Source organism: Budorcas taxicolor, chromosome 5, assembly GCF_023091745.1.
Source record: "Budorcas taxicolor isolate Tak-1 chromosome 5, Takin1.1, whole genome shotgun sequence".
NCBI lineage: Eukaryota > Metazoa > Chordata > Mammalia > Artiodactyla > Bovidae > Budorcas > Budorcas taxicolor.
The window spans coordinates 147,512,387-147,529,602 of NC_068914.1; the positions used below are offsets into that span (position 1 = coordinate 147,512,387).

The window sequence follows — 17,216 nt, forward strand, 5'->3', positions numbered from 1 at the left end:
AGCATTATGTCTAAAAACCAGCATACACGCCTTCATTTAGAAATACTTTATTGCTAAAAAATGCTAACCATCATCAATAACTCAGGGTTGCCACGATTTGTTTAAAAAAAACCCACAATAAAGCGCGGTAAGCCTGCAAGACAAGAAGAAATAAAGTAAAAGTCATGGTACTTCTTCTGGTTGAAGGAGGCCGGCCTCCACCTCTTTATCAGCAGAATGTGAACTTGGCCTCTCAATTTAGGTCTAAAGTATGGATCTTTCCCTTCACCCAACCTTGCCAAATACGGCCTTCTCTGGTGTTCCAGGGGCTATGACTCCATGCTTCTGATGCAGAGTATAGGTTTGATCCTTGGTTGGGGAGGTTTGCATGTCACACAGTGCGGCCAAACAGACAAAACGGAAAGCCTTGCCAAACCCTTTTGTACTTTGTTTTGAACCTGGGGGTTTGAGAGTCGGCTGAGAACTTCATACCTGCAGGGTATGGAGGAGGTCTGATGATTTGAGAAAACCAGTCCATTTTATCTATTCAGAGAAATTCTCTTTTTTACCCACTAGGACTCTAGAGCCAGTCTAACAGGGCCTGTCCCAACCATGTGCAGCTAAACTGGGCAACTGACTTACCCTCTTGGGGCCTCAGTCTCCTCATATGTTAAATGGGAATAGTCCTCATACCTGCCTCCTGAGGGTTTTGTGAGGGGTGCATAAGGTAAGGTCGCATGGCATTGAGAACACTGCCTGCCACAATGCCAGAGATTATTGTCCAATACTATCATCACCTGAATTCCATATACCAGCCTGTCACACAAATACCTCGTGGGATTATAGTTGATGACATTTTATATTCCATAGTTTTGACCTGTGCCGTTGACATGGCCCCAGTGGAATCGTGTTTCTCTATAAATCCCAAGGAAATCAAGGGCCTAGGTCTCAGTCTCCTCTTTATTTGTATGTGGGTACAGTTCATAAATACACTCACCAATTTTTTTCCTCCCCATCCAAAACTCCCTTATACCTTGAACCCTACCCAAGCCCTTGGTTAGAGAGACTCGCTTTCCTGTCGAGGAGGGGAGGGGTGGGTGATCCTCCTTGTCACTCCAGCTTCTTGTTGGGTCTCCCTCCGTCCACTGAAGTACGGGCCCTCAAAGGGCCTCTGAAGCTTGGGGATGTTGAGCACCATGACTCTGCCAGGGGGGCCCCAGTCCTTGAGTGATTGCGTGGCTGGCTCCGTCCCGTGCCAGGCTTGGGATTCAGATGCCAGGGGGCAGTGGTTAGGGTCACGTGCCCTGTCTGTGCCTGAGGCTGAGCCGGTGCAGCCGCAGTGGGCAGGGAGTCTGCAGTGGAGTCCCGGGCCTGCTCAGGCGGCCTGGAGAGTCCCGCCGGGGCGCCGTTCCCAGCCAGCGCTGGTCCTGCTCTCAGAGAGGCAATGTCTGAGGCCTGGCCCCTCAGGGTCCAGCCCTCCGGGCCCTTCCCAGGCCCTCAGTCAGGCCTGTGTGGGGAGGGCAGCCTCCCTTCTGCTGGCTCCTCCAGACATCATCCGGCATGGCTGACACTTTGGGTCCTTGGCTCTGTCAGAGGGCGTAGCACCCCAGTGTCTCTGTCTCAGCCAGGTGCCAAGCCTTGCCATCCTCCTGGTAGGGCATGGAGAGCCCGGGAGGGCAGGGGGTACCCTCTTCGGGGATGGGGTACGGAGGCTCTGGGGGGGCGGGGGGGTCTCCGGGGCCCCGGGCTCCCCCCAGGACCGGCCCGTTGTAGATGTAGATGTTGCCAGTGACCGTCACAGAGCCGCCGGTGACATGAATGCCGTTGGTGCCTGTGGGAAGGAAGGCAGAGTGAGGGGGCGAGGGGTCAAGGTTGAGGGGGGCCCCCACGTGCTGCCAGCATGGGCCTCCGGCTTCCCCAGGGCCCCATCTGCCATCTCCCCTTTCTGTCCTGTCCCTCTCCATGCGCTTTGGTTTCCTGAGCTCTGCGCTCATTCCCTGTTTTCTTGGTTTTCAGTCTCGTCCCTTCTCTGTAGTCAGGACACTGGCTGTTGCGGTCTCCTCTTTTCTGCCGGCTCACACGCTCTCCCCATGCCCACCCTCCCTCCCCGTCCCCTCTTCTCACCAGGGGCCACCTGGCCTTGTTCTGGGGGCTCAGCATCCAGGTCCCTGGCCTGGCTCAGGGGACTCTGCTGTTGGAGCACCTCTTCCTCCAAACCCGGGTTCGCTGGGACGCCGGCCGAGGCCAGGGCCAAGTCTCCAGGGGCAGGCAGAAGTGGCTTTACCAGGTCAGGAACGTGTGTATTGAACCTTGGGGGCTCCCAGTTTCCATCAGCAGGATTCGATTCCTCTCCCTGCAGGACAGAGGCCGAGAACCAGCCAAGGACGGGGGTCTCAGACTCCATCTTTCTTTAATTCCCACCCCAACCCCATGCCTAGGCAGCTCCACGCCCTCACCAAGCTTCCTGCCTCAGGACCTTTGCACTTGACGTTCACTCTTCCTGGAGCACTTTCCCTGCTACATCCTGACGTCTGGCCCTCTTTTCTTCAGCTCTCTGCTCAAATATCAGCTGACCACAGAGGCTCTCTGTCCACTCTAAGATAGTATACCCTCATTGCTTGCCCCCCACCCACCCCACCACGCTTTATTTAGCAGTTGGGTTCAGTTGCTTCAGTAGTGTCTGACTCTGCGACCCCATGGACTGTAGCCCACCAGGCTCTGTCCACGGGATTCTCCAAGCAAGAATACTGGAGTGGGTTGCCATTTCCTTCTCTATATTTAACAGTTGCCACCACCTAATACATAGTCGACTAACTTTATCCTTGCTCCACTGGTATGAAACTCTGGGAGGGTAGAGACTTTGCTTTGTTCACTGCTATTTCCATAGTGCCTGGCACACAGCTTGCTCAATAAATTATTAGTTGAATGATTAAATGGATGTTGAAGCTGCAGATTCTTTTCCTGCCTGCCCCCCACCCTTGTTCACCTGTCCCCTGCCCCTCCTTGCTGCCTCCCTAGCCTCCCCATTACCTCTGGGTGCCTCTTGAGCAGGGATCCTGGAATAGAAAATGAAACGGCAGGCCTCAGACCCGCAGGCTTTCCCCTCCACACCCCACCCCACAGTATGGCACTGCCCACTCTGGGCTCCCAGAATGATCAGTCTGTCATTACCCTTATCTCCAGCCTCAGAAAGAAGGGGCTGGATTAGTGTGATGTCTGTGTTGGGGACAAGTGCTGGGTGTCTTGAGGGTGTGAAGGGGCAGAAGTGTTGGCCCTGAGGGAGCTGAATATTCTCTCCAGCCCCCTGCCCCACCTGGATGGGCACAGTCCCAGGCAGACATCCCTGCCAGCCTCTGAGTCTTTCCTACCTAGCTTTCTGCAGAGAGAGGGGTGGCTCTTCCAGGTGTAGATGAAGACGGTGGTGAGGAGCAGGAACGAGACCAGAGGCAGCAGGATGGCCAGCACTAGCATCGTTCCTGGAGGACAGCAGACAGGACGAGGCGTGAGGACCCGAGGACAGCAGTGGGTGGATGGGGCAATTAGGGAGCAGCTCTCCAGTTCTCAGGCCACCCAGATGGGAAACGGGGTGCAGGCTTCCCCTCCTGCTACTGCTCAGTCCTGTCGGACTCTTTCCAACCCAGGCTCCTCCGTCCATGGGATTTTCCAGGCAAGAATATTGGAGGGGCTTGCCATTCCCTCCTCCAGGGGATCTTCCTGACCCAGGGATGGAGTCTTTTACGTCTCCTGCATTGGCAGGCAGATTCTTTACCACTTGTGCCACCTGGGAAGTTCTTTCCCCTTGTAGACCCACTGCAGTTCCTAAAGGAGGAGCTGGAGAAACTTCCCTTGGGCAGAGAAGGGGTGTAGAGCCTGACGTGGGTGGGGGGAAACCCCCCACCGAGAACCAGGAGAACCAGGAGAGACTCTGCCTGGATGGAGATGTTTGGGGTGAGTGTGGTTGGCCACCGGCACAAGGGCAGCCCTGTGAGGGTGAGGACAGGCACTTGGGCTGGAAATGGGAGTGGGAGGCAGTAAAGGGAGGGTGGGCTTGGGGTTGTGAGCAGACATGGCTGTGGGGTAAAGCCATGTTTCTGCAGATCTGACTATCTGACAGCAAGATATACAGCAGTAGGAGCTGAACCTGTCCTTCTATAGCCATGGGAGTATTTACAGGGGTGAGAGTCGGTGTCCTGGCTGCTGAACTCTGCCTGTGGCTTTCTGGATGAGGGGTGCTGCTGAATCTCCACTGGCTTGCTTGGGGCAGCTCCCAGGAGTGGGAGGGAAGGGGAGGCTGGGCTTCTCAGGTGTCCGTGTACAACAGTGGGCAACCGTTGTCTTCCTGTGGGCATTGTGCTGCCATTGACAGCATGGAGTCCACTATGCCTGTCACTTTTTCTGTCACCTGCGGACCTGGATGTTTAGACACTGGGAGTTCACCCTTGGTGGTTCATCTAATTCTGTGGCCTAAGTGAGTCCAGAGTAGGAGGTGTGGGGAAGAATTAGACCTGGGTTCCTGCTCAGTTGTGTGTTTTTCATATACAAAATGAGGAGATTAGCTTATGTACTCTCTGAAAGTCAAGCTCTAAATACCAATCTGAGAATTACAGAGCCAAGGACATGAAGACCTATTAGCATCAAAAGATGTGTGCTTCCAACAGGGGAAGGATGAGGGGAAGGGATAGTTCGGGACTTTGGAATGGACACGTACGCACGGCTATATTTAAAATGGATAACCAACAGGGACCTACTGTATAGCACATGGAACTCTGCTCAATGTTATGTGGCAGCCTGGATGGGAGGGGAGTTTGGGGGAGAATGGAGATATATATATATATAGCTGAGTCCCTCTGCTGTACACCTGAAACTATCACAACATTGTTAATCAGCTCTGGTGGTGGTGGTTTAGTTGCTCAGTTGTATCCGACTCTTTAAGACCCCATGGACTGCAGCCTGCTAGGCTCCTCTGCCCGTGGGATTTCCTAGGCAAGAATACTGGAATGGATTGCTATTTCATTCTCCAGGGAATCTTCCCAACCCAGGGATTGAACCCAGGTCTCCTGCATTGCAGGCAGATGCTTTACTAATTGAGCCACCAGGGAAGCCCCGTTAATCAGCTATGGTGGTGGTTTAGTTGCTAAGTCATGTCTGACTTTTTCGACCCCACGGACTATAGCCAGCTAGGCTCCTCTGTCCATGGGATTCTCCAGGCAAGAATATCGGCGTGGGTTGCCATTTCCTCCTCAAGGGGATCTTCCCGGCCCACAGGTTGAACCCAGGTCTCCTGCATTGCAGGCAGATTCTTTGCCAACTGAGCTACAAGGGAAGCCCTCATCAGCTATACACCAATGCTGCTGCTGCTGCTGCTGCTAAGTCGCTTCAGTCGTGTCCCCGATTCTGTGCAACCCCATAGATGGCAGCCCACCAGGCTCCCCCGTCCCTGGGATTCTCCAAGCAAGAACACTGGAGTGGGTTGCCGTTTCCTTCTCCAATGCATGAAAGTGAAAAGTGAAAGTGAAGTTGCTCAGTCTCTTAGAGACCCCATGGACTGCAGCCTACCAGGCTGCTCCATCCATGGGATTTTCCAGGCAAGAGTACTAGAGTGGGGTGCCATTGCCTTCTCCACCAATACAAAAGAAAAAAGAAAAAAAGTGCTAATCATTTTTGATACACAGTTAAAAATTAATAATAGAATGTAGAAAAGATTATGCTATAGTTGGATGAAAAATTAAGTTACAAACATTCAAATGACTCCACTTTTAGAAAAAATGTTATTTTTTTCTATTGTGTGGAAAAATTTCTGGGAAGATATATTCAAAAATGTCGAGTGGATATGCCAGCTGATGGTTCTGTAGGTGAAGTTTAGTTTTGTTTATCTGAATTTTCTAATCTTTTACAGTCTGCATGTATTATGGCATGGGTTTTGGAGTAAGAAAGACCTACAACAGGTCTTCATAATACCAACTACCACATGGGTGATCTCGGGCAAGTCACCTAACCTCTCTGGGCATTGGTTTCCTCATCCGTCAGTAAGGATAATAATAGGACTATTTCATAGGATCATTATGAGGTTTAAATGAGTTAGTGAAAGTCAAGTTCACAAAGTGTCTAACGCACTAGCTCTTATTAAATGGAAGCTATGATTATAAATGCTCAGCCATTTTTTAAAATTAAGGAAATAAACTTTCCCTTGATTGATAACAATGATAGTCATTAGAAACATCCTATAATTCTCTATAGGGCTTCCCCGGTAGCTCAGCAGTAAAGAATCCGCCTGCAATGCAGGAGATGTGAGTTTGATCCCTTGGTGGGGAAGATCCCCTGGAAAAAGGCATGGCAACCCACTCCAGTACTCCTGAAGAGTCCCCTGGACAGAGAAGCCTGAGGGCTATGGTCCACAGGAACACGACTGTAGCGACTAAGCACGAGCATGCCTATTCTTTCAGGCAAGAAAAGCAATAATTCCATAGAAAAGACCAAGAAAGCATCAAATGTGGAATCTTCTCTCTAGCGATGGAAGCTGTAACCTACTATGCTCAGTAAATGGGTTATGTGATGGAGGCATGTCCAAAATGATGACAGTGACATCAGGTACAGTTATATCTATATCTATATATCTATAGTTAACATCTGTATCTATGTATGACGTACTATTGTATGTAACTTTTAAGTTACATGTAGAACATATAACTTAAAAAGTGCGTGTATACACATACACGTGTGTAAGTAACCTGGCCCAGGGATACTCCAGTTTTTCTTTGAAGAGCTTCTTGCCTTAACTCTGAGAGGAAAGGGTTCATCATTTTCCCATTTTTTTTAGATGGATGGAATTAAGGCATTTTCCCAGATACCCCCTCCCCATGCCCCTGGCCCCTCCTCACCTGGCATGTCGGAGGGCTCTTGTGGATTTCTGCAGCTGGTGTCAGATTGAGGGGTGCCCGGGGCTTCCTCCACGAGGCCCTGGTCCTCACACCTGTGGAGGAAAGAGGCCAGCTCAGGGGGTCTCCCGGCTGGAAGTGGAGCTGGTCTGTGGAGCTGAGCGTGAGGTGGGCTGTCACTGGCTGGGGCTGGGAGGGCCGGAGGAACGCAGACTGGGCACCCTCACCTGGTGTGGGGCTGGCAGCGGGCGGTGGGAGAGGAGGTGTTCTGGAAGTGTCCAGCTTTACAGGGGACACAGTTGCTGTTAGCCTCCGTGACTTCATCTGGCAGGAGAGAAGCGTGGGGCAGCCAGGGTGAGTGGGCACAGGGGGCTTCTGTCCAGCTGTGGGCTTCTATGACGCCTGCTGGACAGCCCCCTACTCACCCACCCTCCCCAGTCTGTACTTTGCAGCGTCTTTCCTGCTCTCCCCATTGCCCAGCTTCCTCTCAGTGCTGGGAGGACCTTGAACCCTGCACCGTCCCAACTCCATTTCTCTGCAGGTTCCATGTGTGAGCCTTTCTCAGGCAGGGAGAAGCATTTTATTACACAGAGAACTAGCCACCTGGGGCATCACCATGGACACAGCACCCTGCACCCATTCAAGAGTGCCTGCCCAGCCTCCTTCCCACCCTCTGCTGCCAGTGACCTCTGACCTTTGAGCTCGGCCTCAGTGCCAGGCGGGCAGTCGGAGAGTGGCTCACAGTGCTCACACTCAGAGTTCCAAAAGACGCAGTACATCCCCGGCTGGCAGTGACACTGGGTCTTGCGGTTGCTAGTGCAAGGCATGAGCTCCACGAAGCCCAGCACTGCAGGGGTGATGAGGGGGGTGCTCGGCACAGGGGCTGCACTCCAGGACGTCCCACCCCCCCGCCCCCACCCCAGAACACCCCACTCACTCTTATCACAGGGGCGGCACAGCTGGCAGAAGGAGAGATGGTTCCAGTGCTCATTGTACGACTTCTCGGGGCACGTGGCACAGACGGTGTTCTGGAGGCGGCTACATTTGGTGGAGATGTGCGTGCCTAGGTTGTGAGTGGGGCAAGAGAAGGCTCAGGGGACTGGGGTTCCCACGGTGCCCTCTGCTGCTTACTGCGTGACCCTGGGCCTGTCCTGATGCCTACATCGGATGGCTGGCCAGTGTCTCTCGCTCTCTGTTTCTGCCAGCTGATTTCCCTGGGAGCTGGTGTCCGGTGTCTGTCTGAGGCAGCAAGGTGGGCTGGAGCCCCCTGTACCCCGCCTCCCCGTCCCAGACTTCCTCTGGTCCTGGCCTCTTACCCGGGGGGCATCGAGAGCAGCAGAGGCGAAGCTTGGACTCGTAGTACTCCTTTTCCTGGTCTCCGCAGCTTTGGTTCTCTGTGTGGTATGGGAGCCCCTTCAAGAAGAGATGGAATCAGGGGGGAGAATTATTCAGGGGTCAGCTGGGAGGAGCAGAGGGACATCAGAGAGGATGGCCCAGACCCCTCTCCCCTAGTCAAGCCCGCCCCCACCTACCTGCATGGGCCCCTCCCTCTCCAGCTGGGGTTGGGATGCGGCCAGGAGACCCCAGATGCCCAGGATGAGTAACCCCCAGGCCAGGCCGCTGTGGGAGGTGGCCCACAGCAGGCGCATGGCGGCCAGTCAGCCTGCCAGCCGAGCAGAGGGATGGAGGCCTGGGAGGGAGGTGGGAGCCTGGACGTCCTGGCCAGTGGTGGCAGAGCCCAGAGGCTGGGACAGGACTTGATGGACGCGCCCCGGGGGCCGGAACGGCCGGGCCTGGCCTGGCCTCCGGGGCTCCAACGCCGGGGCTCAGGAAGTGGGAGTGGAGCGGCCGGCGCGGGGCGGGGACAGGGAGCGCTGGAGCCCAGGCGGCCTCTGTCGCAATCGGGAAGAGGAACAGGCTTGGCTGGCCGACGACGTAGGGCGGGAGGGGCGGCCGGGAAAGCACGTGAGGGCAGCAGGGCCGGAACCCGGGCCTCCTCCCTTCTCCTCAGGCCTAATTGGAGAGGAGGACACAGGCCAGGCTGGGCCAGCTGGTGGGAAAGGGGTGGTGGAGCCAGGAGACGGTCCTCAGATGGGCACTAGGGAGCCCTGCTGGGGCAAAGCGGACCCGGGAACAGATAGAGTTCCAGACAGAGCTGTGTCTGGCCAGATCTGAAAAAATGGATGGGTTTGGGACTGTCAGACTTGGAGGGTGTGGAGATCCACTGGGAGCCATGGACAGCTAGCCAGACCAGCATCTGGGAACCAGAAGTACCTCTTGGCAGACTTACTGGACTCCTGGGTTACCGCCCTGTTGTGTGAATTTTTAACATAAACTGCAAAAGAGTCCCCCCCCCCCCCCCGCCCCTCCCCTGAGTCAACCCAACCCACAGAGCAGTGGGCACAGGTCACCTAGGAGACACTCTAGAGGGTACAGCAGCCCCTGCCCTCCCCCCAACCTCCGTGTTCTCAGAGAATGCAGGGACGTGAAGACTGAGTTCCTGTGGTCAGGGTGGCCAGGCCGGGGCTGGACAACCACCACCCTCAGGCCTAAGACCTCACCTTAGAGCCTTCGGATCCCTGAGCTGACAGCCTGCCTGTCCAGGCCTCTCACCTTAAGGATGAGGACTCTGAGGCCAGGATACCATGTAAAAGAGAGCAGGATTTCAGGAGGGCTTGGTCTGGCCCCTGCCCTGTTTTTTCCTACCATTTCCTTGCAATTCATTAAGGCATCCTCGCCCTCCCCGGCCGACACCAGGGAGTCTGGTTTCCACATTTCTGTGCTCCTGGCTAACTCCCACCTGTCACTGAGGGTCACCTGGGATTGGGCAGGCACCCCACCCTGGGCTGCACAGCCACTCCACCCAGATCCTTCCCTGTGACCCGCTGCTTATTATCCGCCGGCCACTGGCCTTTTGTGCTTGGCAACAGCCTGCCCTGAAACTGCAAGTCTGGGTTCTGGGAGCTTCGCACAGAGTCCGGTATGGACCACGCGTCCAGTAAATATTGATGGGCTAATTTGATGATGCGTCTGCCTACAATTCGGGAGACCCGGGTTCGATCCCTGGGTTGTGATCTCCTGGAGAAGGAAATGGCAACCCACTCTAGTACTCTTGGCTGGAAAATTCCATGGACGGAGGAGCCTGGTAGGCTACAGTCCATGGGGTCGCAAAGAGTCAGACATGACTGAGTGACTTCAATGTCAATGTCAATGTCAATATTGATGATGACTTGCCCACGTTACATAGCCAGTCCGTGGCAAAGCAAGCCTAGAGTCTGGGCTCCAGATGTCTGGGCCCTAGCTCAGTCCAGCAACTGCCTCCTCATGACTCAGGGGAGCCCCTCCAGGTGTGAGGGGTTGACTTGCTGGGCATACATCCTTACCCTGGTTGGTCTGACTGGCTGGACAGGCTCTTGGTGGAGAAGCAGGGGAGCCCTGGGCAGGGGTGTACCTGAGGGGTCAGAGGAATCACAAAAGAGTGAACTGGCCTGCCTGAGATTTAGACACCTCTCTCCTCTCCTAGTACAGGCCCAGGACTCGTATTCTTCCAGTGAATGTCCTGCGCTGCCCCGGAGCGGGGAAGAAGTGTCAGAACGGGCGTGTGCACTGCTCAGGTCAAGGAAATGGAGACTGGGACTGGAGCAATTAAATGCAGAAAGGTCTGTGTGCATTTGACTTTAGATCCATTTTTCTGTTTTTTAGACATTTATAAAAATTGAAGTTTAGTTTATTTACAATATTGTATTAGTTTCAGGTGTTGTTTAGTTGCTAAGTTATTTCCAACTCTTTTGCGACTCTATAGACTGTAGCCTGCTACGTTCCTCTGTCAATAGGATTTCCCAGGTAGGAACACTGAAGTGGGTTGCCATATCCTTCTCCAGGGGATCATCCCAACCCAGGGATTGAACCTAAGTCTCCTGCATTGGCAGGTGGATTCCTTATAGCCACCAAGGAAGCCCAGTTTCAGGTGTACAGCAAAGTTATTTTCTCAGATTCTTTCCCATTATAGTTACTATATTAATTATAATTCCCTGTGTTGTACAGTAGGCCCTTGCTGTTTATCTATTTTATATGTAGTAGTGTATATCTGTTAATCCCATACCCCTAATTTATCACTCCCTGCTATCTTTCCCTCTTGGCAACCATAAGTTTGTCTTCTATGCCTGTGAGTTTATTCCTATTTTGTATATAGAATCATTTGTATTATTTTTTAGATTCCACATTTGTGATATCATATATTATTTGCAAAAGTAGGAAGTGAAGAAATACCTGGAGTGACAGGCAAATTTGGGCTTAGAATACAGAATGAAACAGGGCAAAGGCTAATAGAGTTTTGCCAGGAGAGCACACTGGTCATAGCAAACACCCTCTTTCAATAACACAAGAGAAGGTTCTACACATGGACATCACCAGATGGTCAATACTGAAATCAGATTGATTATATTCTTTGCAGCCAAAGATGGAGAAGCTCTATACAGTCAGCAAAAATAAGACCAGGAGCTGACTGTGGCTCACATCATGAACTCCTTATTGCCAAGTTCAGACTTTAATTGAAGAAAGTGGGAAAACCACTAGACCACTCAGGTATGACCTAAATCAAATCCCTTATGATTATACAGTGGAAGCGAGAAATAGATTTAAGGGCCTAGATCTGATAGATAGAGTGCCTGATGAACTATGGACGGAGGTTCGTGACATTGTACAGGAAGCAAGGATCAAGACCATCCCCAAGAAAAAGAAATGCAAAAAGGCAAAATGGTTGTCTGAGGAAGCCTTACAAATAGCTGTGAAAAGAAGAGAAGTGAAAGGCTAAGGAGAAAAGGGAAGATATACCCATTTGAATGCAGAGTTCCAAAGAATAGCAAGGAGAGATAAGAAAGCCTTCTTCAGAGATCAATGCAAAGAAATAGAGGAAAACAACAGAATGGGAAAGACAAGAGATCTCTTCAAGAAAATTAGAGATACCAAGGGAACATTTCATGCAAAGATGGGCTCGATAAAAGACAGAAATGGTATGGACCTAACAGAAGCAGAAGATATTAAGAAGAGGTGGGAAGAATACACAGAAGAACTGTACAAAAAAGATCTTCACGACCCAGATAATCATGATGGTGTGATCACTAATCTAGAGCCAGACATCCTGGAATGTGAAGTCAAGTGGGCCTTAGAAAGCATCACTACGAACACAGTTAGGGGAGGTGATGGAATTCCAGTTGAGCTATTTCAAATCCTGAAAGATGATGCTGTGAAAGTGCTGCACTCAATATGCCAGCAAGTTTGGAAAACTCAGCAGTGGCCACAGGACTGGAAAAAGTAAGTTTTCATTCCAATCTCTAAGAAAGGCAATGCCAAAGAATGTTCAGACTACCACACAATTGCACTCATCTCACATGCTAGTAAAGTAATGCTCAAAATTCTCCAAGCCAGGCTTCAGCAGTACATGAACTATGAACTTCCTGATGTTCAAGCTGGATTTAGAAAAGGCAGAGGAACCAGAGATCAAATTGCCAACATCTGCTGGATCATCGAAAAAGCAAGAGTATTCCAGAGAAACATCTATTTCTGCTTTATTGACTATGCCAAAGCCTTTGACTGTGTGGATCACAATAAACTGTGGAAAATTCTTAAAGAAATAGGACTACCAGACCACCTGACATGCCTCTTGAGAAACCTATATGCAGGTCAGGAAGCAACAGTTAGAACTGGACATGGAACAACAGACTGGTTCCAAATCAGGAAAGGAGTACATCAAGGCTGTATATTGTCACCCTGCTTATTTAGCTTCTATGCAGAGTACATCATGAAATGCTGGGCTGGATGAAGCACAAGCTGGAATCAAGATTGCCAGGAGGAATATCAATAACCTCAGATATGCAGATGACACCACCCTTATGGCAGAAAGTGAAGAAGAACTAAAGAGTCTCTTGATGAAAGTGAAAGAGGAGAGTGAAAAAGTTGGCTTAAAGCTCAACATTCAGAAAACTAAGATCATGGCATCCTGTCCCATCAGTTCAGTTCAGTTCATTTCATTTCAGTCACTCAGTCATGTCCGACTCTTTGCAACCCCGTGAACCGCAGCAGGCCTCCCTGTCCCATCACCAACTCCCGGAGTTCACCCAAACCCATGTCCATCGAGTTGGTGATGCCATCAAACCATCTCATCCTCTGTTGCCCCCTTCTCCTCCTGCTCTCAATCTTTCCCAGCATCAGGGTCTTTTCAAATGAGTCAGCTCTCGCATCAGGTGGCCAAAATATCACTTCATGGCAAATAGATGGGGAGACAGTGGAAACAGTGACATACTTCATTTTTTTGGTCTCCAAAATCACTGCAGATGGTGACTGCAGCCGTGAAATTAAAAGACGCTTACTCCTTGGAAGAAAAGTTATGACCAACCTAGACAGCTTATTGAAAGCTATGGTTTTTCCAGTAGTCATGTATGGATATGAGAGTTGGACTATAAAGAAAGCTGAGCACTGAAGTATTGATGCTTTTGAACTGTGGTGATGGAGAAGACTCTTGAGAGTCCCTTGGACTGCAAGGAGATCCAACAGTCCATCTTAAAGGCAATCAGTCCTGAATATTCTTTAGAAGGACTGATGCTGAAGCGGAAACTCCAATACTTTGGCCACTTGATGTGAAGAGCTGACTCATTTGAAAAGACCCTAATGCTGGGAAAGATTGAAGGAGGGAGGAGAAGGGAACGACAAAGGATGAGATGGCTGGATGGCATCACCGACTCAATGGACATGAGTTTGAGTAAACCCTCGGAGTTGGTGATGGACAGGGAGGCCTGGAGTGCTGCAATCCATGGGGTTGCAAAAAGTCAGACATGACGGAGCGATTGAGCTGAACTGAACTGATGTTACTTACCTGCCTCTGTCTTATTTCACTTAGTGTGATCTCCTCTGTGTCCACCCAAGTTACTGCAAATGACATACTTCATTCTTTTTTATGGCTGAGTAATATTCACCTATGGGCTTCCCTGGTGGCGCAGATGGTAAAGCGTCTGCCTGCAATGTGGCAGACCCGGGTTTGATTCCTGGGTCGGGAAGATCCCCTGGAGAAGGAAATGGCAATCCACTCCAGCTTCTTGCCTGGAAAATCCCATGGATGGAGAAGCCTGATAGGCTATAGTCCATGGGGTCGCAAGGAGTCGGACACGACTGAGTGACTTCACTTTCACTTTCAATATTCACATATATATATTTACATGTATACACACACAACACACACACGTACCACATCTTATTAAACCAATTGTCTGTTGATGGGCACTTGGGTTGTTTCCGTGTCTTGCTTACTGTAAACAGTGCTGCTATGAACCTTAGGGTGCACGTATGAATGGCACCCCACTCCAGTACTCTTGCCTGGAAAATCCCATGGACGGAGGAGCCTGGTAGGCTACAGTCCATGGGGTCACAAAGAGTCGGACACGACTGAGTGATGACACCTTATGTTTTCAAATTAGTTTTTGTCTTTACTGGATACATGCTCAGGAGTGGGATTGCTGGGTCATATGGTATCTCTTTTTTTAGGTTTTTAAGGAACCTCCATACTGGCTATAAGCAGAGCGAGCTGGAAAGGATTTTTGCAACCTCCTGGGCTGCCTTAAACACTCCACCCTCCTGCTCTCTCCTTGAGAAGCCTGGGCCCCACAGTGGTAAAGTGTCATTTAGAAAGTAATTAATTAATGAATTTGGCTGCACTGGGTGTTATGTACTTGGGATCTTTGACCTTCATTGTGGCATTCGGATTCTTTTTTCAGTTGCAGCGTGTGAGATCTTTAGTTGCGCATGCAAACTCTTAGCTGTGGTGTGTGGGGTCGAACTTGGACCCTCTGCTTTGGGAGCTCAGAGGCAGGGAAGTCCTGAGTGTCATTTCTGCAGTCACATAGTTTAAAAGTAAAAATGGCAGTCATAGAATAATGCCTATAACATGGCCCCATTTATGGAAAAGCTATATATTTTGTTTTCTAAAAATACATGGAAGTCTACAAAAGCACCCAGAAAAGATACAGATGGACACAAATGGCAGTGGCAGCCGGAGTCGAGGGGTGGGAACAGGATGGGACTGAGCGAGGCTTTCGTTGATCTGCAAACTTCTGTGTTATTGGAAAGCTGTGTTGTGAGGAAAATGTGTTCAGGGGTTTTTTTCCCTGCGCCTCAAAAGATAATATTTAAAACAGAGCTCTGACACAAGCACAGGCCTCAGGTTTCTGTTTTTTTTCCACCAGAACGAGCTTGCTCTGGCCCATTCCAGATCTGGAATGCTGCTGTCTCTAAGCTGCCACACCTCGGCAGGTGCTTTGGGGACACTGGGCTTGCTCCCCGGCTCAGCCCAGGCCGGGCCTCAGGATCCTGCTCACTGAGGCTTTGAAGGAAAAACTATTTGCCTTGCGGCCTTGGGCCAGTGACTGGATTTCAGGCATCAACCGGCAAACAGACGTGGCAGGGACGTGCCTCTCTGAACCTCTGAGATGGGACAGGCAGGGTGCTGGCTACCCCTTCTCTTGGTAGGATGTCCTTTGGGAAGGTGGGGATGGTAGACAGAGCTTCTCATGGAGCCTGGGAGACAGTCCAGGACCCAGATGGCTGGTGGGAATATGCGAACCTGCCTGACTTTCACAACTAGGTGCAGGGGAGCCCCAGTTCCCCACGAGACTGTGGCTGGTCTGTCTCGGGGTGTGTGGCAAAAGCCTTAAGCAGATAACCCCCCACTTGCCAAAGAAGAATTCTGCTTCTGTTCTTCACGCTACTGCTGTTTGGTTTTGTGTCCACAGAAAACTGGTCTGTCTTTTCGGAGGGTATTTTCTTCAACTGGAAAATGAAGAAAAAGCCAGCCTTTCCCTTCTCCACAGAAGGGTCCCCTAAGGCGCTGGGGAAAGGCATGCGGTGGGTTTGGAATCCTGATCGACAGCAACTCTCACTTTAAGAGGCCACGGAGACCAGCCACAGACGGGAGCCTTCGTTTGTTTCGCAAGACCCAGCTGAGATGCCGCCTTCTCCGAGAAGTCTTCCTGAATCTCCTGGGTTAGTGCCTCTCCCTCCCTCCTCACCCCCAGGCTCCCTCAGCACTTGGCTCCCCTCTCTGTTCTGAGGATCCTTGTCTTATGACTTCATGACCTCGAGGGCCTGTCTTCTCCTATCCAGCTGCATCCAGGCTCAGGCTGGGCCTGTCTGCATGTCCCAGCCGGCCTCCTCCCGGAGGCGGGAGGAGCCAGTGGCTACCTCCTGCAGGATCACAGTGCAGACCTCTGGCCTGGGTGTATGCTTGGGTCTCTGTGCCTCCTGAGCCCTTCTCTGATCCCTCCCCCTTTTCCTACTTGGTCCCTCACTCTCTTGCTGGGTTGTCTGGGGCAGAGATTTTGGAGGAAAACCACAGCCCCCACGTTGAGCTTTTCCTTCCTTCCAGGGCTGGTGCAGCCTTGGGCCAGGCTCAGCTTCTCTTTCCCTACTCCCTTCACGGCCAAATCCCTCCTGCCTCCTCGGTGCCCACTATCCCTGGGCTCTGAGGCTCTGCCTAAGTGCCCTGGTGGCCCCTCTTCTCTGAGCACACATTCCAGCAACCCCGTGACCACAACTGGGGACATTCCTGGCCCGGCAGCCGATGGTGTAAAAAGGAACAGAATGTCCCAGGGCCCCGCCCAGCCCCCAGCTCCACCTGGGCCCCTCCCTGGGCTGGACAGGCTCAGGGTGGGGGTGAGGGGTCAAGAGGGCAGGACCAGCTGGGAGAGGCAGAGGGGTGCTCCTGGGCGAGGTTGGGAGGTAGTCACACCTTAGTGAGCAGGGAGGAAGCCTGCAGGCCTTGTCTCCTTCTTCTCCAAGGCCTAGAAGTGAGGCTGACCCAGGGGTGCCCTTGGAAGGATTCCCTGGGGAGGGGCCCTGGTTCTTGGAAGCCCACTGGGGGCAGTCCCTGCCCCTGCCTCTCCTCCAGTGGTTGGGGAGAGGGACTCCTTTTGGGGCTGGCTCCCTCCTCCTCACCCCCCTTCTCTGCCTGTCCTGCATCCCTCCCTCCCGGTCCTTCCCCCTCCCCTCCATCCACCCACCTCCACTATCTGGCCTTCCCTGTTCTCCTGGTCCCCACACCTTAGTCTCACTCATCCTGACTTGTCCTTTTTCCTCGCTTTGCCCTCCTGTCTTGGCGTTCAGCATCACCTCCTGGTTCCAGACCTCCATCCCTCACCTGCCTTCTTGTCTCCCGGTCTCCCTGCCTGCTGGCTCCCCAGGACTCCCAGCCCTGACTTTTCTTCTGCCCCACCGTCTTGCTTTTCCAGTCCGGGTGCTGCAGGTCACCTGCCCTCAGGAGCCCTCCTCCCTCGGGAGAGCTCTCAACTCTGACTCCTCCTTGGCCCCTCCTCCTGC

The 17,216-nt window shown here is 52.0% G+C and overlaps 1 protein-coding gene across 1 annotated transcript; it reads right to left on the reverse strand.

The window, feature by feature from the left end:
• Positions 1–80: 80 nt before the first annotated feature.
• Positions 81–8,666, reverse strand: LTBR (lymphotoxin beta receptor). Its single transcript, XM_052639745.1, has 10 exons — positions 8,387–8,666; positions 8,171–8,267; positions 7,792–7,917; positions 7,549–7,701; positions 7,082–7,178; positions 6,858–6,949; positions 3,348–3,455; positions 3,010–3,035; positions 2,104–2,332; positions 81–1,810 (listed from the first exon to the last, which is right to left on the reverse strand). The coding sequence occupies exons 1-10, from the start codon at positions 8,501–8,503 to the stop codon at positions 1,569–1,571; spliced, it is 1,287 nt and encodes a 428-aa protein (XP_052495705.1). The 5' UTR covers positions 8,504–8,666; the 3' UTR covers positions 81–1,568.
• Between the last annotated feature and the right edge of the window lie 8,550 nt (positions 8,667–17,216).

Excerpts from the sequence above, each read along its gene's own strand:
- LTBR (XM_052639745.1), bottom strand. The coding sequence starts at position 8,503 with ATGCGCCTGCTGTGGGCCACCTCCCACAGCGGCCTGGCCTGGGGGTTA. Across the intron at positions 7,179-7,548 it reads CACTGAGGCCGAGCTCAAAG|ATGAAGTCACGGAGGCTAAC; the intron begins GTCAGAGGTCAC and ends CTCTCCTGCCAG. Across the intron at positions 3,456-6,857 it reads AGAGCCCTCCGACATGCCAG|GAACGATGCTAGTGCTGGCC; the intron begins GTGAGGAGGGGC and ends GCTGTCCTCCAG.